We start from the raw sequence: 24,364 nt of genomic DNA, 5'->3' as shown, positions 1-24,364 counted from the left end.
TGGTTTTCCAGGAACAGGATGAACAAATCTTACCCTATTTGAGCTCTGAATAATGACACATTATTTTGCTTGCAAGTAACATGCTTCCTCTCTGCTACATACATATCATTTACTAATGTTCAAGACATAAAATCCCATATTCTTTGAAGAATCTGTGAAACGTGTCCGGAGGTTCATGGAAAAGATCACATAATCTCAAAACTGGAACTTCAGGTCATGTAGTTCATACGCATTTTAAAAACGACTCAGTGAGAGTTCCTATAGGCATTGTGATTGTCCACCATCACCCAGAGTGGTCTTCTAACTTCCACTTCCAGATTTCACTCACTGCATCCCTCTGCCTGTGTTTTTAAAGTTCTTCCATTCAATGTAGGATGGTAGTTTGGAATCACTGACAGCAAACACCACCATTTAGGAGGGTGGACTGGAAAAGAAAATAATCCTTGCCACGCTGCATGTGTTCAGCTCTGGTGGTAGATGGGAGAGTGCCAAGGACCATGGAAAACACCCCAGGGTCCATGTGCACCGCTGCAGAAACCTTCTAGCACCTCCTTCTAGCACCTCTATGGAGGTGCATACTGGCAGCAGATTAATTGCCATCAATAAATTCCTTAGCTTGTGCTAACATTTTGCAGATAAGTGCCTATGAAGCTAAATGTTGGCAGTAATGTGCAAAAACACTGTGGCTTTTACTAAGAAGTAACTCACACATGCATATTTCTGTGTACCTGCTGTTTACAGTTGTGCAGAGGCATATTGATCTTGCTGTTTTATAGATACTAGAAGGTGAGGGCCAGAAGGGATCTTAGAGACTGTTTTATTTTCCAGAAACGAAACATAGGGGGATTAAAAGCCTGCTTCAGGTTGTTGAGTTTAATTAGTGATAATATCCAGGTTTTCTTCTGTCCATAGTTTAGAGCAAAGAGCAAATGGAGAAAGGGAAACTGAGGTGGCCTCTACAGGACTAGCTAGATGACCTTTGGGGAAGTTACTCTGTGGTTGTTTCTAGTATCCTCACGTAAAAAATGAGGTGGTTCATTACCGGGTGATAGATAAAGTCCCTTCCAACTCAGAAATTCAGGGATTTTTAAAAATCATTTGCTTTGTGCTACAATTATTTGCTTACCATAAATGGGATGTTGTATGTCTGATAAAGCTGATCGCATGAACGTACGATTGTGCATTAGCCTGGCCATCAGCTTGCTTGTGTTTTAAAATTTGTATTTGAAGGAAATGCTACTCTTTAGAAAGTTTTGTCTTGGTCTTGGTGAGCAATATGTGCTTTAACGAAAATCTTCAGCTGTGGTTGATTTTCAAGTGATTCATTCCATTTCCACATAAAAATTTATTTTATTTTTCCCTGCCTACTCTACATTCTTTCTCTTGCTTCCATTGGCCAGTCCCAGCCTTGTAAGAATCTTTACCAAGGGTGCTCTAAACTCATAAATGGTTTCATTCATAAATGGTTTCCCAAAGCAAGCACCAGTATATAAGGTGAATTTGAGGACAGAGGGAAATGTGCAATCTGCAGTAATTTGGGGGAGCTCAGTCACCAAAATGCACCTGTCATCAGAGTTGAGGGTGATCACAGACACATCAGCAAATGAATTTAACAACTAATGGCAAAGGCTTTACAGCTCTTCTAACTGTGGCCAGGTCATTCCAGGCATCGCTTACCCCTGTATGTGGCCCCAAGACCCAGAGGAAACAGGGCCCAGAGCCTCTCTTTAGGTGATGCTTCCGTGTACATCCTTCGTTATCTGAGATATTGGCCAAAAGATTCTTTGCATGATTGAGGTGGGGGGCATGTCTATTTCAATGGTAACACCAAGACTTCCAGGCTCTGTCTTCGAGCCTCTTTTTATTTTTGGCCCTAGACAGTTGCACACTTGATGGCCACCTAGAAACCAAAGCAAGCGACATAGTGGCAACGGCTGTGATTTTGATGGATTTTCTGCTTGTAGAGGTGCTTTTTTTGGTGGTTTCAGAACACTGGTGGTTAAACAGCAGCATGAATGCTGAGAATATAAAATTTAAGATTAGTTGTGACTTTTAACATCTAATTATGTGCAGTTTTATCACTTCAGGTTAGCAAGCTGCAATAGGAAAATGTAGAAAACTTTTTCTGCAGGATTTTTTTCTTCTATTTAATGCACAAAAAAAGTTATTTGACTAATTTTGTTTCCAATAAAACTGTCTATTAATGTAATAGAAATATTTTTTAATGTGGGATTTGAACTGGTGTTTAAAAAACATATTAAACAAAAAGGGATTTTGTTCAAGATCTCCTGCAAATCCAGGTACTATGGGTATTAAGAATCCCATCTGCTGAGATGGGTGAGGCAGTGAGGGAGATTCTGTCAGGTGGCCTGGAGCCCCACACCTAGGAAATGGTATTTGATGCCACCTTAGTAGGCAAAACGCCCGTTAGGATGTTAGATTCCAAAATGATTGTATAGTTGTCACTTTTCTCCCAGATCAGGCTTTCGACACTCAGTAAGGGTCTGACCTGCCAAACATTGCATCTCTTTAATTAAGTCTTTAGTTCCTTTGAACATAAAGACTCAGATTTTCAAAGGTCATGCCATCATTCTTCTTCAAACTCTTCAGAGCTTGACATTTTTTTTAGTGGGGAATAAAAGAGGGATGGGGATGAGGTGCAAAGAGTATGGCCTGTTGTGTTTGGTTTCTTTCTTTTTAATCATAGGTTATTTAATACACTTTTGCTAAGACTTTTGTTATCCTTTTTCATTTTGGTAAATATTTTAAGGGGGATAATGAATTTTACATCTTGAAATTTGATATGTACTTAGCTTCTAGTAAACTAAGAAAGTTTGAAAATTTTTTTATATTTAAAATAAATTGAAATGGGGTCTCATGGCTAATGCCCTTTTTGGCCTTAGCCCACCTGCACCCAGGTGAATAAAAAAAACATGAAATGGGGTCTCACTATGTTGCCCAGGCTAATCTCAAACTCCTGGGTTCAAGTGATCCACTCACCTTAGCCCCTCAAAGTGCTGGGATTACAGGCATGAGCCACTGAGCCCAGCCAAAAACTTTTAATTATTTAAAGTAAACTGGGCTTTTTCTTCATAAAATGACACGTAAATTCTAACTGAGTGAGCTTATGGATGAATTTTTCAGGAAATAGTGATATAATTCTAGTGATAAAACATTAAACTTCTAAATAAGTTTTTTCCATCATGCTTCTATAGATACATATATATCTCTAGTGGTAATCTGATTAAGCGATCCAGAGTCTTTAAAAATACTGAAGTTTTGAAGCAGACATAAAATAGTTTTAAAAAGCTACATAGCTTAAGCATTCTGTATTGCTCTGAGTCACTAAGATATCCAAAAACTTTAAAATATCGCAAATGCTTGCTGCTTAAAAGCTGTGCTTTGCCATTTTCTGCTTAGAGATTTGATGTATTTGCTTAATTCTTTTTTTTTTTTTAACACATTTTAAAAACCTTATTTCAGGACGGGAAAATGAACAGAAATTAAATAACAAAACACATTTAAGGAAAGCTTTGAAGAGTAACTCCTCCCTCACTAAGGAACTAAGAACAATGGTGGAGCAGAACTTGATGGAGAAACTGGAAACCTTGGGGATTGATACAGTACGTTCATTCAGTTTTGGAATATTTGTTAGTTTTGCTATATTTTGTTTTCTAAGTTAGAAATGATCAGAGAAGAGAAGAGAGCACATCAATTCTGTCCATGTTTGGAGACCAGAGGCTAATGTGACCTACTTTATTTATCAAACGCTTGGATAGCATTCACTGAGTGCCTGGCACACTTCTAAGACCTTAACAAATATTAACTCATTTAAACATAGAAACAAATCTCTGAAATAAATGACATTATTATCTTGACAGTTTACAGAAAAGGTAAGTAACATGATTAATGTCACACAGCTAGTAATGAAGGAGCCAGGGTTTGTATCTAGGCAGTCACAGTGCTACTTACTTTCTGATATTAACCTCAAATCATTGCCTATTACAAAATCAGTACTTCATTAATACATGTTGAATGAATGGACGAATGGATTGTACTTCATATTGTTGCCAGATTGAATAATTTTGTTATATCATACAGACTTTTTGCTTTTTATATTTTTTCTTAACATACATAAAGACATAAATCTTAATTGAATAACTTCATTAGTTTATATGTATATAATAGTCCATCTACATATGCATATATACACATGTATGTATATGTGCAAACCTTGTGAGCACATATGCATGCATGGGCACACACACGTGGATATATAGTGTATGTGTGCATGTAGATACATGTATGTATCCATGTGTGTATGCAGATATCTGTGTATGTGTGTACACATTTGTGTCTATGTATGTATATAGATGTTTATGTGGTTTTCAGATGTATGTGTATATATGGCTATATCTGTGGGTATACATGTTTGTATACTTTTATGTATACATGTGGATTTGTATGTACATACTTGTGTGTGTGTGATCTATAACCAGCACCCAGATGATGAGACTGAAAATTTCCAACATTCTAGAAGACCCTGTTTTACATTCTCCTAGTCAATATCACCCCCTTCTTCTCAATTGGACGTAAACGGTATTCTGACCTAGTTTTGCTTGTTCTTGAACCTCATAAAAGTGGAGTCATACACTGTGTAATATTTTATATCTTCTTTCGCTTATATTTTATCTATATGATTCATGCCTGTTGTTTCATGTCACAGTAGTTTGTTCTTTGTTTATTGCCTTATAGCGTTCTATTGTGTGATTACACTGCAGTTTATCTCTTCCCTGCTGATGGACATTTGTGTTTCTATTTTGGGGCTCTTCTTGGCTATTAATTCTTGTACATGTCTTTTGGTGAACATGGGCATTTGTTTTTCTTGAATACATATCTAGGGATGAAATTACTGGGTCAAAGTGTAGGCATATGTTTAGTATAGTAGGTGCTGTCATCGTTTTCCAAGTCTTTGTACCAACTCACACTGTCCCTAACAGTGTTTGAGAGTTCAGTTGCTCCACATCTTTTATCAACTCAGTCTTTTAAATTTCCACATAGACCTTTTTTAGGTGGGTTTTGACCACCCTTTGGCAGTAGAAATCAAAGACATTCATGGAATGTGTGAACCTGTGCAGATTGTTTCTTGAAATTGTAGTTTTCCATGTTGGTTGTTTGCTAGTGGTTTTTGGGTTTTAATTTTAATTGGGACATTTTCTTTTATTCTAAGATTATTAAAACGTTCTTTTGGGGTTTTTTTTCCTAATGCTTGGAGAGGTTTTCCTGTTTTTTTGTTTGTTTTGTTTTGTCTTATTTTGTTTTTGTCTATGTGAGCTTTAAAAATGAGGTTTTAAAACAGCGATTTGGAGAGCTGACTTAATTTCCAGTTGGATCAGGTGTCCCAGTATCATTTGTTGCATAATCCATTTATTTAAAAGGATACTTTTGTCATAGAGGAAATCCCTATATATATATTTGGATTGGTTTTGGACTTTCAAATGTTTTACCTTGTTTTTTTGTGTGTTCCTTTACCCACATCATACTAATTTAATTATTGTAGCTTTGTCCTGTATTTTGATATCTTGCATAGGCCATGCCTTCTTCATTGGTCTTCTTATTTCAAAAATTTATTGGTAATTCTTCCATATTTTGTTTTCCAATGAACTTTAGGAATAACTTTTCAACTCCCAGAATAACCTTTGTTGGGATTTTGATTGAAATTGCTTTAAATTTTGTATATTAAGTAGGAAGGATTGACATTTGTACAGTATTAGATCTTACCCTCCAGCTACATGGTATAGCAAGACAGGCATGAGACAAATGATTGTACAGACAAATGGGAGATCTCTAATGATAGACTGTATGAAATGAAATAAAGGAAAAGTAGAGGAGGGGCTTGACTGAATAATTGAGGTCAGAAAAAACTTCTTCTTGGGGGTGGTACTTTGTCTGATGATGGAGATTTCTGTCCTGGGCAACTGGGTGGGTGGTGGGGCTACTCCCTCGGACTGGGAAGGAAGGCTGAGGGAAGCAAGGGGGATGAGGACAAAGATGGTAGGTAGGTGTGTGTGTGAGTTGAAATATCCCTTCAACTAGTTTTCTTTTGTCTAGATTCTCATCAAATCTAAGTGACATTTCTCAAATTGTCTCTTTAATTACGCTATTTTCTTTTTTTTTTTTTTTTTTTGAGACGGAGTTTCGCTCTTGTTACCCAGGCTGGAGTGCAATGGCGTGATCTCGGCTCACCGCAACCTCCGCCTCCTGGGTTCAGGCAATTCTCCTGCCTCAGCCTCCTGAGCAGCTGGGACTAGAGGCATGCGCCACCATGCCCGGCTAATTTTTTGTATTTTTAGTAGAGACGGGGTTTCACCATGTTGACCAGGATGGTCTTGATCTCTTGACCTCGTGATCCACCCGCCTCGGCCTCCCAAAGTGCTGGGATTACAGGCTTGAGCCACCGCGCCCGGCCTAATTACGCTATTTTCATAGTTGAAAATCACCTCTGATGACTTACTCTTCCTTGTAAAATAACCTTTCAGCCTTCTGGGTTGGCATGCAGTCTCTTCTGCTGGTTTCATCACCCAGGTCTTTGTAAGCATTAGCCTGTGGGACATGCCTTGCCTGTTTCTGCCTTGACACCTTCCTTTCTCACAGGTGTCCCTACCCCAAGCCTGCCCATCTGGAAATTTCTCCTTGTTTTTACTTGTTTGAGTCTACCTGTCCTTCAGGCCACAGCTCAGCCTCCCCTTTTAGCCTTCTTTGGCCACTGGGGCCATTGACGGCCTCTCTCCCTGGAGTTCTTCTAGCCTTTGTAGACTCATTTGGTCCTTATGACATACATCCTTGGTGGTCAGCCATTCACAAACATGCACATGCCTCATGTGCCCCACTGAACTCATGGCCCCTTTGGGGCCAGGACAGTCTACTTATTGGGGAACTCTCACCCTCTACACGTAGCTGGAGCATTGTAAGGATGGATTGAAATGTTGGCACAGTTAATGCTGATATATGTCCATGAAATGAAACTTCCCAGGCTAATTGGCCAACTTAACATCTTATTCCTTCAGGATATACACGGTATTTCAAGTGATCAATTGCATAGAGTACTAAAAAGTGTGGAATCAGAAAGACGTAAGCAAGAAAGAGAAATACCTAACTTTCATCAAGTTCGAGAATTCCTTGAACACCAAGTTAGCTGTAAAATTGAGGAGAAAGCACTGCTGTCTTCAGGTAAGCTTGTTACTCATTGCAAATGGGAGCTTAACTGAACAACTTTTTCTTTTATTCTTCTTTTTTCACCACAAGATATCATTAAACAAATTATTATAATTTTAAATGGTTAACAAAATTTGCCACTTCATTGGCAACTCTCTTATTGTTTGTACTATTAAATGCTGGGTCTTGGATTTTGTTTGTACAGTAAAAACAAAACGAAGCAACAACCCTAGAGTCTGGCTTTAAACCCCATAGATGGGATTTTTCATTTCCATGGCAGCATTGGGGGTATTATACCGTTTACCTTTGCTTTTCACTTACTGATCATAAAGGTAATGGAGACTCATGAATGACACTATATTCCAGATAAGTACATTGTTTCTCAAATGGATACCCTTTCAACTGGAGAAGTACCCAAAATGATACAACTTCCTCCCAAAAACAGACAACTGATTAGACAAAGAGCTGTTTCTACTGATAGGACATCTATTTCAAAGTGAGTATTTCAGCCCTGAGATTTATTTTATCAATGTTTGTCTTAGCTCAGGCTGCTTTAACAAAATACCACAGACTGGGTGGCTTAACAGAAATTTACTTTCTCCTCATTTTGGAGGCTGAAAGTCCAAGATTAGTATGCCAGTATAGTCAGGCTCTGGTGAAGGCTGTCTTTCTGCCTTGCAGATGACTGCCTTCTTGCCATGCTTTCAGATGGTGGAGATACAGCAAGCTCTGGTCTCACTTCCTCTTCTTATAAGGCATCAATCCCATCATGGGGACCCCATCCTCATGACCTCATCTAAGCTTAATCACCTCCCAAAGGTCCCCCAGATACTATCATCCTGTGGGTCAGTTCTTCAGCATATGAATTTGGAGAAGGGGTGGGGACAGATACATTAAGTCCATAACAGTGTTTGGTCCAACAGAGAATCACAGTTGTCATTCCTACCAGTCTCTTGTTGACACTGGGAGAGTTTTGTTGCTGCTCTCCCTCATTAATATGTGTTAAAAGCAAAAATCACCAGTTCCATAGAAATGTATGTTAAATTATATTATTAACTTGTGCGATGTAGAAATATTTTTCTGTTGTTTTTTAGAATTAAGAAAAATATCATGGAAGATCATTTTCCCAGAAAGTCTTCAACTATCACGTGAGTACTGACAGGGATAAGAGGGTCATTTAAAAAATACTTTTCACTGAATGTTCCTTTCATTTTAAAGTAGTATGCTCATTGTTGTTGACTGAAGCCATAATTATTTAATATCATAATTTGTTATTCCTTTGTGATATGTTATTTGTGACATGTCTTTGTTTCTTTATCGGTTATTACGTAAGTCAATAGTCCTTAACCACATTGTGGACTCATTAAGAAAAGGGACACCTTCGGCTGGGCGCGGTGGCTCAAGCCTGTAATCCCAGCACTTTGGGAGGCCAAGGCGGGTGGATCACGAGGTCAAGAGATCAAGACCATCTTGGTCAACATGGTGAAACCCCGTCTCTACTAAAACTACAAAAAATTAGCTGGGCATGGTGGCGCAGGCCTGTAGTCCCAGCTACTCAGGAGGCTGAGGCAGGAGAATTGCCTGAACCCAGGAGGCGGAGGTTGCGGTCAGCCGAGATCGCGCCATTGCACTACAGCCTGGGTAACAAGAGCGAAACTCTGTCTCAAAAAAAAAAAAAAAAGAAAAGGGACACCTGAGTCATTCTTATAGCCACTCCCCCCACCCACAATGTTGAATAATTTCTCAATAAGCACATTTAAATTAAATGTTGAGTGTTGAGTTTTTATGGCTAGATCTGTGACAGTGTAAGTTTGTTTTAAATGTAATAATTTAGTGTCCTAGCTTTTTGTGGAATAATGACCCTAGTAAAGGGTCATTATTAGTTTCTCCTAGGATTCTAAAAACCCTAACCCAATTGCTCCGATTTAGTTGACTGCTGTTTTAAGCCTGTTTTCTTATCTGTAATATGGGATGTTTTAAGCCTCAATTTCCTTATCTGTAATGTGGAATAATGTTGCCTTTTTCACAAGAAAGTTCTTCAAATTAAATGAGAATTTATGTAGAGGGCTTGGCTCAGTGCTTGGCACTTGTGGGCACTCAATAAATTGTAGGTATGTTGCTACTAATTATGAGTAAGACTAATTTTATCATAAATAATAATCATTGCCTTATTCTGGTGATATTGATGACATAAATATCTCTTCATTGAGGCACTCTGTAGTAGAGACAATAAGCAATGATTCACCCTTCAAAAGCACTTTTCTTATACATCTCATGGGAAGAGCATTATTTCTTTGGATAGAGTGTGAATGAATCAACATGTGCAAGTCTGATATCTGGAATTTGGGTGCCCAATAAATATTATTTAAATGAATGAACACTGCCATGAACTTCTATTTCACTTTAAAATGGGGGTGATAATGCATGTGATGATACAAATGAGACTGTATGTAAAAGCTTTTTACAATAAGGTGCAGTATAAAAAAGCTGTAAGTAATGACACCATTTTAAAAGATGTAGTGGTTTTATTGAGGAATGTTGTTCTTTGAGAAATGTTTTTCTTAGGTGTGTGAAAACCAAAATTATGAAGAATATACACGTTTGGGTTTAGAGGAGACAGGCCCCAGCTTCAGCCCATTTTGATAAACATGCCCCGTGGCTGGCAGAGATCTGGGCGTGGGAGGACACCTCAGCCATGGGTGTAACGTCTGGCCTCGCAGCCATCTTGGCCGTGGCCACAGAGGCACTTGTGTTCACTGGAAATTACCTGAGAAAGTTGCCACCACTTTAAGAGGCATAATATCATAAATATCTCTTAATATCATAAATCCTAAGGCGTTAAGGAAACAGCGCCCCGTCTCGGTGTTTGTTGATTTGTATAGGACCCCTCCCTTTAGTTCAGAGGAGGAACAGGACGACGACGACCTCATCCGGGCATACGCATCCCCAGGCCCACTTCCTGTGCCGCCATACGCATCCCCAGGCTCACTTCCTGTGCCGCCATACGCATCCCCAGGCCCACTTCCTGTGCCGCCATACGCATCCCCAGGCCCACTTCCTGTGCCGCCATCGCAAAGCAAGGGCAGCTGCGGGAAGAACACAGTCAAAAGTGACGCAGACGGGACCGAGGGAAGCGAAATCGAGTACACTGATGATTCTCTCAAGCCCACAGGTGAGCCGTCACCTTGGAAAACTCTCTGGAAACTTTATCTAGGACAGTGGTCCTCACCCGGTGCACCGAGCATTGGGAGTCTGAGCTGGGAGGCTGTGCAAGGAATGGATGCCGTGGATCCCAAAGGCGCCCACGGAAAATGGGCAGGGCCTCGCAGCTGACCCACATTCCAGTTGAAGGAGAGGAAGGAGTTGGGGATGATACCTGGTGTATTAGTTTGCTAGGGCAGCTATAATAGTACCGTAAACTGTGTGGCTTAAGGGACAGAACCTTACTGCCTCACAGTTCTGGAGGCTGGAAGTGCAAGATCAAGGTGTTGGCTGGGCTCGGTCCTGTGAGGGCTGCAAGGGAGGGTCTGTTCCGTGTCTCTCCCCTTGGCTTGCCTTCTCCCTGTGCATCCTCACATCATCTTCCCTCTGCGTGCATCTCTGTCCAGATCTCCCGTTTGTGTAAGGACATTGGATTAGGGCCCACCCTGATGACCTCACTTTACCCTGATCTCCTTTGCACAGGCCCTGCCTCCAAATAAGGTCACATTCTAAGGTATGGGGGTTAGGACTTCAACATATGAATTTAGAGGGACACAATTCAACCCAGGACACTGGGTGACTATGAGAATGGCTGGTCTAGTACATTGTGCTGCCTCTTGGAGCTGGACTACTACTAAAGGAAGACAGGATCTTAGTTTGTCACTGCAGATGTTTACTGAAGAGAAGTAGAACTGATGGGTCATTATTTTTTTTTAATTCTGCTTAATGCAATTTTTAAATTATGTATTTTAAACATAATAAATGTAATTTATTATGTTTAATATATTGTTATATATAATTTATTGTGTATAATGTATATATGCCATGTATTTAGATAATGAGATAAAATATAATTAATTCATTTAAAAAGAATTCATGTTGTTTTTGAAGATACCCATATGAATATTGCACTCATGCATGTTATCTCACTGGAATTAATTTCTGACCACATACTTGAATGTGATCATCTTTCTTTGATTTAAAATGAAAACTTTAGGTCAGGCACAGTCACTCTAACCTGTAATCCCAGCACTTTGAGAGGCCGAGGCAGGAGGATTGCTTGAGCCCACTAAGACCAGCCTAGGCAACATTGCAAGACTCTGTCTCTATTGTTTTTAATTAAATAAAATGAAAACTTTACAGCTCATAGTCTCAAGGATTATGATTTTTAAGGATTGTGTTTAATTTTTTAACCCCAAAGTACATCAACTGATTTTATTTTAATAATGATTATTTGCAAAGCTTAGACTCTTTCAAAGTTTCCTATAAGGTTATTTTGGAACTGAAGATAGATGAAATTTTTAAATACTTCACTTGACTAATTTCTGTTGATCTTATAGGAGCCTCCATTAAAACACCAACTGAAAAAGTTGAAAAGATGTTTTCACATCGCAAAAATGTGAATAAACCAGTTGGTGGAATTAATATTCCTGAGATGTTTATCAAAAAAGAAGAATTACAAGAACTAAAGGTGAAATCACTTTTACTTGCTAGATATACATAAATTTGTCTTTTGACAAATAACATCTTAATGATCACCCTTTTTGCAGTGAAATATAAAACAGATATGATAAAGCAGAGGTTGAGATTTTCAGCTTTCTTGTTCTCAGTATTGCATTTCTTTCCATTCCATAGACAGTCAAAGATACTGGAGTCAAAGATAACGGTGATAATATATAATAAGTATCACACTTTCCAGGTTTTCAAAATCTTGTCACACGTATTATTTGATTCTTTGCAGATATCAAATGGTTTCTACAAAGAGACTTGTGACTGGCCAGAATCTCGGGGGCCTTCAGATCTTCTCCACTACCCTAGCATGAGATCTTAGAAACTTTTTAGGGTTTAGTCCCATTTGGGAGCTGAAGTGAGAGCTGAGCCCACACTCCTCTGTCTGCATTAGAGAAGTCCAAACATTTTCCCAGCTGTTCTAACAGCCAGGAGGCAGGAAGTGTTTCTGTGGATGGAGCTCTCCCATTGTATTTCTGGGCACAGCTCATGTGTGTTGACTGGTCTTCCAGTCCGGGGCATTTTGTCAAATTACTTTTATTAGTTAATACTGTGTGTGTTACACAAGCCAAAAATGACAGAAAGTCCTGTGTCATTCAAGAGAGAGCCAATGCATCTTACTTTAGGAAGGGTATGGTAGAACTGTGTGCTCCTTTCGATTGGAGGCTATTTCTGCGGGCCTTGGTGTGATGCACCCACAGTTAGATGTCATTATTATCACAGGTTAAAAACTGAGAGCAGGCCTCACTCCTACTCCAGAGCACCCTGACTTTTAGAGTTTCATACCCCTACAGTGTATTTCTGGAATTTTCTACGTTCATGATTAGTAAAGTAGGAAACATATTTCCATGGCAGAAACGAAAAATAGATGATTCAGATTTCAAAACACCAACTTCCAAATCCATTTCATTGCCCTGCAGAAATGACTAGATTTGGAAGTATTAATCATTCCCCACTTCTTATGGTTCAGTGTTAGCTGCTCAGTCTAACCAACACAATGATTGAGGGGCACCGTTTTTTAAAGAAACATTAATTATTCTCCATGCCTTTCTTTTAGTGTGCAGATGTGGAGGATGAAGACTGGGACATATCATCCCTAGAGGAAGAGATATCTTTGGGGAAAAAATCTGGGAAAGAACAGAAGGAACTTCCACCTGTGAAAAATGAACCACATTTTCCTCATGTGCTAAATGCCTGGGGCGCATTTAATCCTAAGGGGCCAAAGGGAGAAGGTTCGCTGCTTTCCCCTCTAACACAAGCTCAGTCCATTTTCTTATTAGTTGTGCTTCATCTTTATAAATATCTAATTAACTTATGCTAGTATATCATCAGACAAAAAAGAAAGGTGTCAATGCTTTATGTTATTTAAGTAAGGACTGGATATGTATAACTTACTGATTCATATATATTTACTTATTTTTATTTAATTGTAGGACTAATCTTTAGTCTTTAAATTTTTTAAAAAATTTTATTTTTATTTTGAAACAGGATCTTACTGTCACCCAGGCTGGAGTACAGTGGTGCAGTCATGGCTTACTGCAGCCTTAACCTTCTAGGCTCAAGCAGCCCTCCCACCTCAGCCTCCGGAATAGCTAGAACTACACACACATGCTGTCACGCTCAGCCAATTTTTTAATTTTGATTTTTGTAGAGACACGGTCTCACTAGGATGCCCTGGCTTAAACTCCTGGACTTAAGCAGTCCTCCCACTTCGGCCTTCCAGAGTACTGGTATTACAGGCGTGGGCCACCACTCCTAGCCCCCAGATTGTTTGTATTCTTTAATTTTTTTTTTTTTTTTAGGATATGGGGGTCTCACTATGTTGCCCAGGCTGGATGCAAACTCCTGGGCTCAAGCAATCCTCGTGCCTCAGCCTCTTGAGTAGCTGAGACTACAGAAGTACACCACCATGCCTGGCTTTTATATTATTTTTTAAAATGTCCATACACATATTCTCTTCATGAAGATGCCTTTTAGAATTAAAATTTCTGATCATATGCTTGAATGAGACCATTCTTCTGGCAGTGTTTCTGTATTAGTCTGTTTCCCTATTAAATATTTTTCTTCATTTTCTTCCAAGGGAGGTTTTTCTTAATAGCATTGTAGTCAGTGGGATGAAATACTATGAGATGAGATGACTTGAAATGATTTTCATATCCCCCAATGTAGAGCCTAGATAAGCCCAATAACTCAAGATTTTTTAAAATTAGAAATGTGTAAATTTTTTTGTCAAAGTAATTCTTGCACAGTTGTTCAGAACGCTTCTCTATGCCATCTCACCACCTTCAGTGGTGGTACCTCTGTGCCTCTCAGTAATATAGCCTTTAACCACTCTTTGACTTTAAACTTTTTTTCATTGACTTTAAACTGTTGATAGCCTGCAAAGACAGATGGGGACTTGGCTCATTTTTACCACCCACTACACCTCTCATGCCTTCACTGTTTTTGTATTCCTACTTATAATTTTATTAACTTTTTTTTTGTAAAGATGGGGTCTCACTAGGTTGCCCAGGCTGATCTCAAACTCCCGGGCTCAAATTAGCCTCCCACCCCAGCCTCCCAAACTGCTGGGATTACAGGTGTGAGCCACTGCACCCAGCCTGTAATTCTAAATTAATACCTGCACATCTCCACCCTTGTTCTTTCCATTTTCAGCAGCCTCTCGCCCCTTTGTAAGATAAGCTGTTGCTGCCTCTGTCCTTCACACTACCTTTGCTCTCACATTGTCCAGTGATAACATAGCTGTTACATACTTTGCATCGTCTGTGCTGTCTGAGAGTCAACTCTAATTATTGAAAAGCAGGAGACCCTGTTTGCATTACAGTGACTCTTTACATGGCCAAGAGGATACCCTAAGGATGTCTCCAGTCTCTTTTCTCGGACACTATAAACCTGTGCCCCTGGAGGGACATATTTCTAGAGTCAAACTTGGGTAGAATTCTCTGCACTCTATTTCAGTGACTCAGAATCATGGCATTAAAATTGACTTCATTGTTAAGCCTGTCTACCTTAGAAAATCTATTTTTAACCCCTAATCTCCACTTGGCTTGTTAATTTCATCCTTCTTTCTTTACCATCTATTCACTCAGAGTCAGTAACTACAACACAACCGTACTGAGCACCTTCGACACCCAGGCCCTGAGCTGAATGCCGGGGAAGGAGTGGGAAGCAGGACGTGGCCCCTGCTGCACTGTAGGCTGCAGGGTGGAAGCTTGCATCCAAGGGCCCTTTGAGTGTACCCTAGAGATGCGACTAATTCATGCTTGGATTTTAGAGTGGCCTCATACAAGCTCACGGGGGTTGAGAGATGAGGATTCATGAACAGGTTTAGACACTTGAGTGATTGACAATATGAAATTACAGATTTGTACAGACTTCACGATGTGCTTGTTTAACGGTTGAGGCCTTCTCTTTCTTCTCCTGCCTGTCCCCACCACTTACAGGACTTCAAGATAATGAATCCAGCACATTAAAAAGCAGCTTAGTAACCGTGACTGATTGGAGCGACACTTCAGATGTCTAATTCCGCATGTCAGAAGATTCTTCGAGAAGCCAGCAGTGTTTCAGTAAGACAATGTTTCAGTAACTTGCTTCCATGACTCCAGTGCTTCCGCCCTGCTGTGTCCCCCACAGCAACACAGGGTCTGATGCAAAGAACAGCGGTCTCTTTAATGTCACCTGATACAGTATTGAAAATCAGATCCTCAACAGTGTTTTGAAGCATATACAGGTGTTTAAGACTTCTGCTGCTTAAAAATAACATGTCATTGAAGTCATAAAAAGTTTTTTCTTCAGAACGGTACTCTAGTGTTAAGTGTATTTTTTTCCCAACTATTTTTTAAGTGATGTTTTTTAACCTTACAGCAGGTTTTGGTTTGAATTACTAAAACTTTAAAAAATATTTTTCTTATGTATGCTGTCACATTGCAGGTGTTTATATTAAAAATTCTGTTAGTAGTCTTAAAACTGAATTAGTGGAACCAGTAATCACTAAAACTTCATCTGGCTAATTTTCATATAGAAGTAAGCTTAATCCGGGTGTGATGGCATTCACCTTTAATCCCAGTGACTGGGAAGGCTGAGGTGAGAGGATTGCTTGAGCCCAGGAGTTCAAGACCAGTGTGGGCAATATAGCAAAACTCCACCCTCCCACCCCCCAAAAAAGTTGGTTTAGAATTAGAATATAGGTAGGCCAGTATTAAATACATTTTCCTGAAGTACATTTATCACATTCAGCTATGAGCTACTGTAAGCATGTTACTATTAAATGGTTGGTTATTTTATATAGCATATTCTTTATCTTGGATATTTTCTGAATAAAGTGTAGTTATTTTAAGTGGCAATTTATCAGACTAAATAGAAAATATTTGAGTCATTAGTGAACTCATATATATTTTTTTTACTTTTTAAAATACCCAACATGTATTATAAAATACCTCAAAAGTAATTTAGTTATATTCTTAAACAATGACATTGCCAAAAGTCAGAAAGTTCATATAAACTGTTTTTTGAATTTCTATAACTTGGTGGTACTATATTTTCTTTCCAAGAAAAAGTAACCTTTTAACAAAAAGATCTGTTGGGTTTTAAATCTCTTTTCGTTTGTCAACCTTTTCAGTAAAGCCCTCCATTACATCATTATGATTATGGCTGTGTTATTAGAGATGAATCCTGAGTATAATTAAATTTATACTTATTAGGGGTCTTACAGAGGGAGAATCTGGCCTTGATAGCTATGCCATATGACATCCTGTCCTAATGGTTAGAACAAATCTTTTTCTGTTTCCACCCACCCTGGGGACCTATCTACTTGTGGCCCATTCCTGCCCTCTAAAAAAATCCTTCTGACTTCCTACAGAGGCCATTTCATGCAGATATACTCAATTTATATGTATGTTTCTAGAAGCTTTAGTGAAAGCTGAATCAAAGTTTCATGTAGTAGGACAGAGAACGGCAATCTACAAAAATACACCATACCCAAGATGGCCCATGTGTCACTTTGTTCATTCAGTTATTTATTCAACAGATATTTATTGAACCACTTGGTCTGGTTTGGTTTTGAACATTCACTAATTCATTTAATTACAACTTTGCAATCTAGTTATTGTTATAATCCTCATCCTAAAGACATGAGAAACAGAGTTATTAAATAACTTCCCAGAAGCCATACAAGTACAAAGTGACAAGGGCAGGCATTAAGCCAGGTCTCGATTCCATGTTTTATGTCTGCCATGTCTTCATTCCTGAGCGGAAGGGCTTGGGGAAATCAACTTTTGCTGAGTAAACCCAGTATTTAAGTCACTACATTTGTGTCTTAAAAGCCCCTCCATGCCGGGCGCGCTGGCTCAAGCCTATAATCCCAGCACTTTGGGAGGCCGAGGCGGGTGGATCACGAGGTCAAGAGATCAAGGGATCAAGACCATCCTGGTCAACATGGTGAAACCCTGTCTCTACTAAAAATACAAAAAAATTAGCTGGGCATGGTGGTGCATGCCTGTAATCCCAGCTACTCAGGAGGCTGAGGCAGGAGAATTGCCTGAACCCAGAAGGCGGAGGTTGCGGTGAGCCGAGATCGCGCCATTGCACTCCAGCCTGGGTAGCAAGAGTGAAACTCCATCTCAAAAAAAAAAAAAGCCCCTCCTTTAACTTACTGGTTAGTTGTATCTTTTTTTTTTTTGAGACGAGTCTCACTCTGTTGCCCAGGCTGGAGTGTGGTGGTGCAATCTTGGCTCACTGCAACCTCTGCCTCCCAGGTTCAAGCGATTCTCCTGCCTCAGCCTCCCAAGTAGCTGGGATTACAGGCACGCACCACCACGCCTGGCTAATTTTTTGTATTTTTAGTAGAGATGGGGTTTCACTATGTTGGCCAGGCTGGCCACAAACCTCCTATCTCAAGTGATCCACCTGCCTTGGCCTCCAAAAGTGCTGGGATTACAGGTTTGAGCCACCGTGCCCGGCTGTATCTCGAGATTTGTATAAAATTTGGTTTGTTCACTTTTGGGGAGAACTATTCCTTTATGTTGCCCCTTACTGATGCCCAGCTAATGTGTTTCTGGTTCTTATCAGACCTTCATCCCCCATCATCCCTAAATTCTTCAGTATAATCTAAGCATTATATTCACCAGCTCAATTTTGAGTAACAAATTTGTTTGAAATGCACACCCACACAACCCTGTCCCACGCTGGCCTGTAGGACCTTTATGTCTTTCAGTTAATTTGCATTTCTGCAAAAGATATTTTAAAGGATTATCAAGGTTTAGAATTAAAAAAATTTTTAACACACTTGTTCATTTCCTCTTCTTTCCACTGAGCATCTCTAAACAATGTGATTTTCCTTTTAAGTCTTTCACACTTCAGAAAAGTACATTTACTCATGTTGTGATTCGTATCAGACAGCTTCTTACTCAAAGAAACACAGATATCAATCCTTATTCATACTTCGAAACTGTATTTTACCCTAGTCTGCCTCGGTTCAAAGGCCTAGTTTTGACATTACTGTGGCAAGTTACTTAAGGGCTCTGCATTCATTTCCTTCTCTGTAAATGCGGGATGAAGACGCATGTATCTCCTAGGATGCCTGTGAAGAGTGAGTGAGACAGGACATGAAAGGCGTGTATTAACGGTGATAACTGTTGTCCTTGTGGGCATGTTATATAGGGCTGGCTCTAGGAAGAAACCTGTGTCTTTGCTCAGAAATCCCTGGAGCAACTTAAATGTCCTTAGAAGTGACAAGGCTCTCAATTATACCCAGTTAGTTCCATAAACAGGTTCTGGAAGACACACTAGACCTCAGCCCATCAGTTCTGAGTGAGGCACATACCTTGTGGGCTTGAGGTGTCCTTAACCCATTTATGCCTGAGGTTGCAATATTTAAAAAAAAAATTTTTTTTTGAGGTTGCAATGTTTTAAAAAAAAATTTTTTTTTTGAGACAAAGTCTTGCTCTGTTGCCAGGCTGGAGTGCAGTGGCACAATCTCAGCTCACTGCAACCTCCACCTCCCAGGTTCAAGCGATTTTCTTGCCTTAGCCTCCCGAGTAGCTGGGATTACAGGTGCATGCCACCATGCTCCGCTAATTTTTATATTTTTAGTAGAGACGGGGTTTCACCATGTTGGCCAGGATGGTCTCGATCTCTTGACCTCATGATCCACCTGCCTCAGCGTCCCAAAGTGCTGGGATTACAAGCAAGCCAAAGCACCTGGCCAATTTTTTGAATTTTTCCAATCATACCTTGGCAATGACCTTTAGCAGTAGGATATAATTAACTCCCACATGCTTAGTGTTCCAATAATGGAACACTAGATATAAATGGGTTTTAATTGGCTCCACAATTAACCACGACCAATATCTCTATCTCAGCTTCTGTTGATGCCCTAGCTCAGGGCTCTGCATTCTGTGCCATGGATGCCTCAGCCCCTTAAGGTGGATGTGCCACATGACGGGCAATAATATCTTGGTTCCACTAGCCCTTCTTAGAGCAGTCATAATGAATTACAATCATGACAGACACATGTAAGAAACTAGAATTTGCCTGTATGCAGCCAGTAACATGTCCATTTAACCTGGACACCTTTTGAGGAATATTCTCAGATTGTCCCGTTTCCAAGACATTGTTCCTTATATACCTGTTTATGAATGAAAAGAAACATAAGGAGTGGGTACAAAGACTTTTATCTATGAATGATTAAAAAGGCTAGAGTACCAATACTTCTTGAACCTTTGGTACTAAATGCGTTTCATGTTCTATATAAACGTAGAAAACATTTTACAAATCCTGTAAATAACCTGTTTATTTTTTATAGAAAGCCACAACAGAAAATGATTAGTATATAACCGTGTAAGAACATTTACATCCATACAATCAACAAATGCTTCAAATGCATGTTTTAAAAATAGTTTGAGTGTTAATTATGGGAGGGCTTTGATGGGATCATTTTGTGAACAGTTCGCTTTTATAACAAACTCAAGATGCAGCTTGCCAGCGAGCTCTTTTAGACATACGCATTTTTATCAAACTGTTTTGAAGGGTTTGTGGTTTTAAAATCTTCTCCACCATGATACTTTGTCCGAGAAGACATGACAGATGTGGCCCCATTGTATGCGTATCTGAAAGGTAAAACATAGTTTGGTAGATTCTATTCTACACATAGGGCAAACAAAAATGCTGGAAGGAACTGTTTCACCCCGTCTCTGGCAATATCTAAATATAAGTCTTCCTCTTCCATATATAAATGTAAGTCTTCCTCTTTCTCAGATAGCTTTCTTCTCTCTTCTTGCCCCAAGAAGTATTTTCAGTATCTTTTCTGAATAACTGGTAGGATGGAGAATCTCTGCAGAAGAAACTCATGACTTGGCCATTTGTTCAGTTACTCTCAAAACCATGTTTTAAAACTCATCTTCCTGGAACCTAGGAGACTTAGTAGAGGCCATCAACATTCCTGCCTACCTAGAGGAAAACTATGTTGATGAGGCCGAAGGAAAGAACATGTTCTCATATTCAGACCCTTATTTCTACTGACAGAATTTGCTTTGGAATATAATAATGGTAAAGCTTTTTAAAAATGAACCGTACTGCCAATGTTCCAATCCTGGGTTTTGGAAGTTTCTAAGAATCACATGAACTATTTGTCCCACATGTAATGATTTAGAATAGCATTCTACTTTTTAACAGGTCATTTTTGTCTCTTTTTCATACCTGGGTGTTTTGTTGTTGTCAGATATTGAAAAGCAAAATATGATACCACCAATTATGCACAGTGAGGCTCCTGCCCATCCAATAAACAGAGCGGCTCCTAATTCATACCTGTGAGAAAGCATTACACAAGTATTACAGCTCACTTATTTGGGGAGTAAACAGTATTTAACACTGCTAGTCAACATTTACTAAATGCTCATTATGTTTTTTTGCTATTGGAAATTGTAAAGGAAATAATAACACCTTGTGTCTGTAAAATGCTGTAAACTCTCCCCAAAGTGTTTTTATAACCATGAAACCACCCCAACATCCTGAAAGGAAATGAGGGCATCCATGGGGGTAAGGTCAAAGGGAAAGTGGTCACAGCCAGGGTCTCCTGACTCAGCCAGCACCTTTCCTCTGCACTCTGCTTTAACCTTGCCAAGGTTTCTTTATTCTGCTTGCAGGACAAATCATTTAGGCAGACCAAGTTAGAAAATGAAAGGTAGCTTTTGCTTTCATGTTAGTTCAATTTAGTAAAAGTTTGTTGAGCACCTGATATGTGCAAATTGTCACTAATCACTGCAGTCTAGTGGGGAGATGAATCAATAGCTATCATTTAGTGATAAATTGCTATTAAGCATCTGCCAGATGGCAAGTCACAGTGCTCTGCTAATGACTGCAGCAGGAGCAGATGCAAAGATAAATGAGAGAGTCCTTCCCCTGGGAAGGCCATAAAACAAAGGCATGAACACTGCTACTGAGAACAAAAAAAAAGATCACCTGCAGTAGTGGACTAGGAAATCCCTTTAGGGAAGGTGTGTCACCCAGAGAATAAGAAATGAGAAAAGTACACCAAGGCCAGGCGCGGTCGCTCACGCCTGTAATCCCAGCACTTTGGGAGGCCGAGTGGGAGGATCACCTGAGGTCAGGAGTTAAAGACCAGCCTGGCCAACATGGTGAAACCACATCTCTACAAAAATACAAAAATTAGCTGGGCCTGATGGCAGGTGCCTGTAGTCCCAGCTGCTTGGGAGGCTGAGGTGGGAGAATTGATTGAACCCAGGGGGTGGAGGTTGCAGTGAGCCAAGATCACACCATTGCACTCCAGTCTGGGCGACAGAGCAAGACTCTATCTCGAAAAAAGAAAAGAAAAGAACACTCAAATGTCAGGGACCGTGTGTGTTCTCATGTTTGTTTATCTGAAGAATAGGTTGGTTTCGGGTTTTTGTTTTTATAAAGAGTCTCTCATTTGGGTCCCATAAACTTCCATTGCAAGGCAAAATAAATCTAGGTGCTTTATAAAGCCAGAGTCAGAGGGTCTGTTTTGATCACACAGAATCCATAGAGGAGATGAGGCAAGGAGAGTAAGAGGTCAGGGGAAGGCAAGACAGGGCGCAAGGTTGGGTTCCTTCCGCGGGGTGCAGGGGAGCCAAGTTCAAGGGCCAAGGCCAGGCTTTGGTATCAGTTTGAGGCCACCAAGTGCTACCTGGGGTCTTCCTGAGCCTTGCTGCACACCCTTCTACTTGCGGCATCACTATATGTGAACTCTGGCTCTGCACATGGGCAGGCTTTCTGGTGTGGTCTGAGTCGCAGGCAGAGTGATGTAACAGAGTGGGCCCGTCACTAGTCAGGGAAGCAGGAAGCAGAGTGTGCGTTTAATCAACCATGCATGGTACCTGGCACTGGCATCCTATTTTAGTGATCCTCAAGATTTTAAGACACATACATCTAACAGGAACATGCGATTCAGTTGTGCATTTTTAATTGGGATTGAGTTATGTGCGTGCACAGTAAATGCTGCTCTGTGACCCTTTCTTTACTCACTCTTGTGTTGCCTTTCCTGGGACATCAGGGTGATTGATGGAGCAAAGAACAGCTGTGACAGAACAACTAGCGGGAAGCCCCTCCTCCTGCTCTGGAGCACTAACTGCTTTGGCATCCCAGAAACTTCAGCAGGTTCCCTTAAGGGGCAATGGCAGAGACAGAGGGTTGGTGTAGTGGGGGGAAACCTTGTCTTCATGCGCGCGCACACACACACGCGCGCGCACACACACACACACACACACACACACACACACACACACACACACGGACTGAGTAGGGAAGTGCACAGGTGAAAAAGAAGAGTTGGCCAGATCAGGAGTGTTGACCTGGGAGTTTCAGAAAAGATACTTTCATTAAATACTGTGTTACACACATCTAGAAAGATGCCCTGGATTTCTGCAGTCAGTCCTGCTTTTATGTTGTTTTAATGAGATTATGCACAGACAACAAACAGCGTGCCTGCCAAACTGGAGGTGCACGTCATTTGGCCTCTGAAACACCTGGAAATCCTAGAAGATGGCATCAGATCTGTGTGTTGGCAGTCTTTCTACTGCTGACAACTAAATGAATGCGCACTACTGAAAAATTCTGCATGAAGTACACTATTATGGGATGATTATAATTGTATGACACTTTCTTTTCTCTATCTATCTTCTCTCCTGAAACTATAGCTTAATATTACTCTTGGTGTAAATATGCCATGGAAACATGGTCTGACATTTTTCTGAAAATATTGAGCTTCACTAAAATAGAATGCCAGTGCCAGATACCATCATTAATTATAAATAAATCTCTAATTATTAATAGTAGCGGCCAGTTGGCATGAAGATGATAGAAATCATAAGCATAGCTTGGCACGATGAGTTCACTGAAAGAAACATTACAAACATAGACACAGTGTTGCTACAAATCACAGGATAAATTACCCAGGCAGATGACGAATTGGGTCTACGTTAATTTAAATCATATTGAAACTTTCTGGAGGAATTCAAGAATCATGAGTTTGGCTTATATTAATAACTTTCTAATACCTTTTTAAAATATATCCTTTTTATGTATTTTTTTTGTGAGATGGAGTCTCACTGTGCCACCCAGACTGGAGTTCAATGGTGCAATCTTAGCTCACTGCAACCTCCGCCTCTGGGTTCAGACGATTCCCCTGCCTCAGCCTCCTGAGTAGCTGGGATTACAGGTGTGCACTACCATGCACAGCTAATTTTTGTATTTTTAGTAAAGACGGGGCTTCACCATGTTGGTCAGGCTGGTCTCGAACTCCTCACCTCAGCTGATCCACGCACCTCGGTCTCCCAAAATGTGTAGATTACAGGCGTGAGCCTTTTTAAAAAAATATCTTAAGTCACTACATATTGACTCTATTCTAAGGAAAAATCATTTCCATTTGAATTTCAGGGTGAATTATGTCAGAGAACAACATTTAATGGTATCAATTTAGAGATGATTTCAGAAACCACATGTCTACCCAAGTATTTTTTTTTTTAACAATTTGGATGTGAAGGCTTTTGTGACATACTCTATCTCTTTTAGAGTCTTTTCCTTCCATCTGTTGAAAGACACATCTCACAAACTTAACAGTGACTTCAATTCACAGCTCTCAGTGTATATCTGGCAAAAACTGATGTGTGTTATTGAAAGCCAGGATTGAGAAAGAGATTAACGTAATTTCCACTCCAGTTTGTTCCCAAGGCACATAGTCTTTCACATTGATTAGGAGACTTACTTAGTCTCTGTCTGGAAATCCTTCTTCCTTTTTGGTAACACTAAGAAGCTGGTTTCAACACCTTGGTAAGATTATCCAAATTTCAGATTCTCTGTTGCAGGTCTTTCATGAGCAATATCCTCCTGGCCCTCAGCCAGCCTCCCTACTCAGAGTGTGCCCTCTTTATGACCAACACCAAAGTTTCTTCATTATTCTGAAAGG

The 24,364-nt window shown here is 40.0% G+C and overlaps 2 protein-coding genes across 9 annotated transcripts in view; one reads left to right on the top strand and one right to left on the bottom strand.

The window, feature by feature from the left end:
- Window positions 1–16,563, top strand: part of DZIP1 (DAZ interacting zinc finger protein 1) — a 63,808-nt gene extending 47,245 nt beyond the window's left edge. For 4 of the 7 annotated variants that reach the window (XM_032277497.1, XM_032277496.1, XM_032277492.1 and 1 more), the window contains 8 exons: window positions 3,484–3,623; window positions 7,068–7,230; window positions 7,582–7,711; window positions 8,310–8,363; window positions 10,098–10,165; window positions 10,265–10,387; window positions 11,757–11,887; window positions 12,983–13,315. In XM_032277497.1, coding sequence (XP_032133388.1) covers window positions 3,484–3,623; window positions 7,068–7,230; window positions 7,582–7,711; window positions 8,310–8,363; window positions 10,098–10,165; window positions 10,265–10,387; window positions 11,757–11,887; window positions 12,983–13,246 — 1,073 coding nt within the window. In that variant the 3' untranslated portion in view covers window positions 13,247–13,315. Of the gene's footprint in view, window positions 1–3,483; window positions 3,624–7,067; window positions 7,231–7,581; window positions 7,712–8,309; window positions 8,364–10,097; window positions 10,166–10,264; window positions 10,388–11,756; window positions 11,888–12,982; window positions 13,316–15,368 lie in introns of those variants that run through there. The other 3 variants (XM_032277494.1, XM_032277495.1, XM_032277498.1) reach the window with 3 other exon arrangements.
- A 3,133-nt stretch (window positions 16,564–19,696) lies between these two features.
- CLDN10 (claudin 10) overlaps window positions 19,697–24,364 on the bottom strand; it is a 164,592-nt gene continuing 159,924 nt past the window's right edge. For both annotated transcript variants that reach the window (XM_032277491.1, XM_032277490.1), the window contains exons 4-5: window positions 20,620–20,727; window positions 19,697–20,030 (exon numbers count right to left, since the gene is read on the bottom strand). In XM_032277491.1, the coding sequence (XP_032133382.1) occupies window positions 19,916–20,030; window positions 20,620–20,727 (223 nt within the window). In that variant the 3' untranslated portion in view covers window positions 19,697–19,915. The remainder of the gene's footprint in view (window positions 20,031–20,619; window positions 20,728–24,364) is intronic.

Source organism: Sapajus apella, unplaced genomic scaffold (assembly GCF_009761245.1).
Source record: "Sapajus apella isolate SASKATOON/1434 unplaced genomic scaffold, GSC_monkey_1.0 scaffold9, whole genome shotgun sequence".
Lineage (NCBI taxonomy): Eukaryota > Metazoa > Chordata > Mammalia > Primates > Cebidae > Sapajus > Sapajus apella.
The sequence above is the reverse complement of the archived record's forward strand: the minus strand, read 5'-3'. Positions and strand labels throughout refer to the sequence as shown.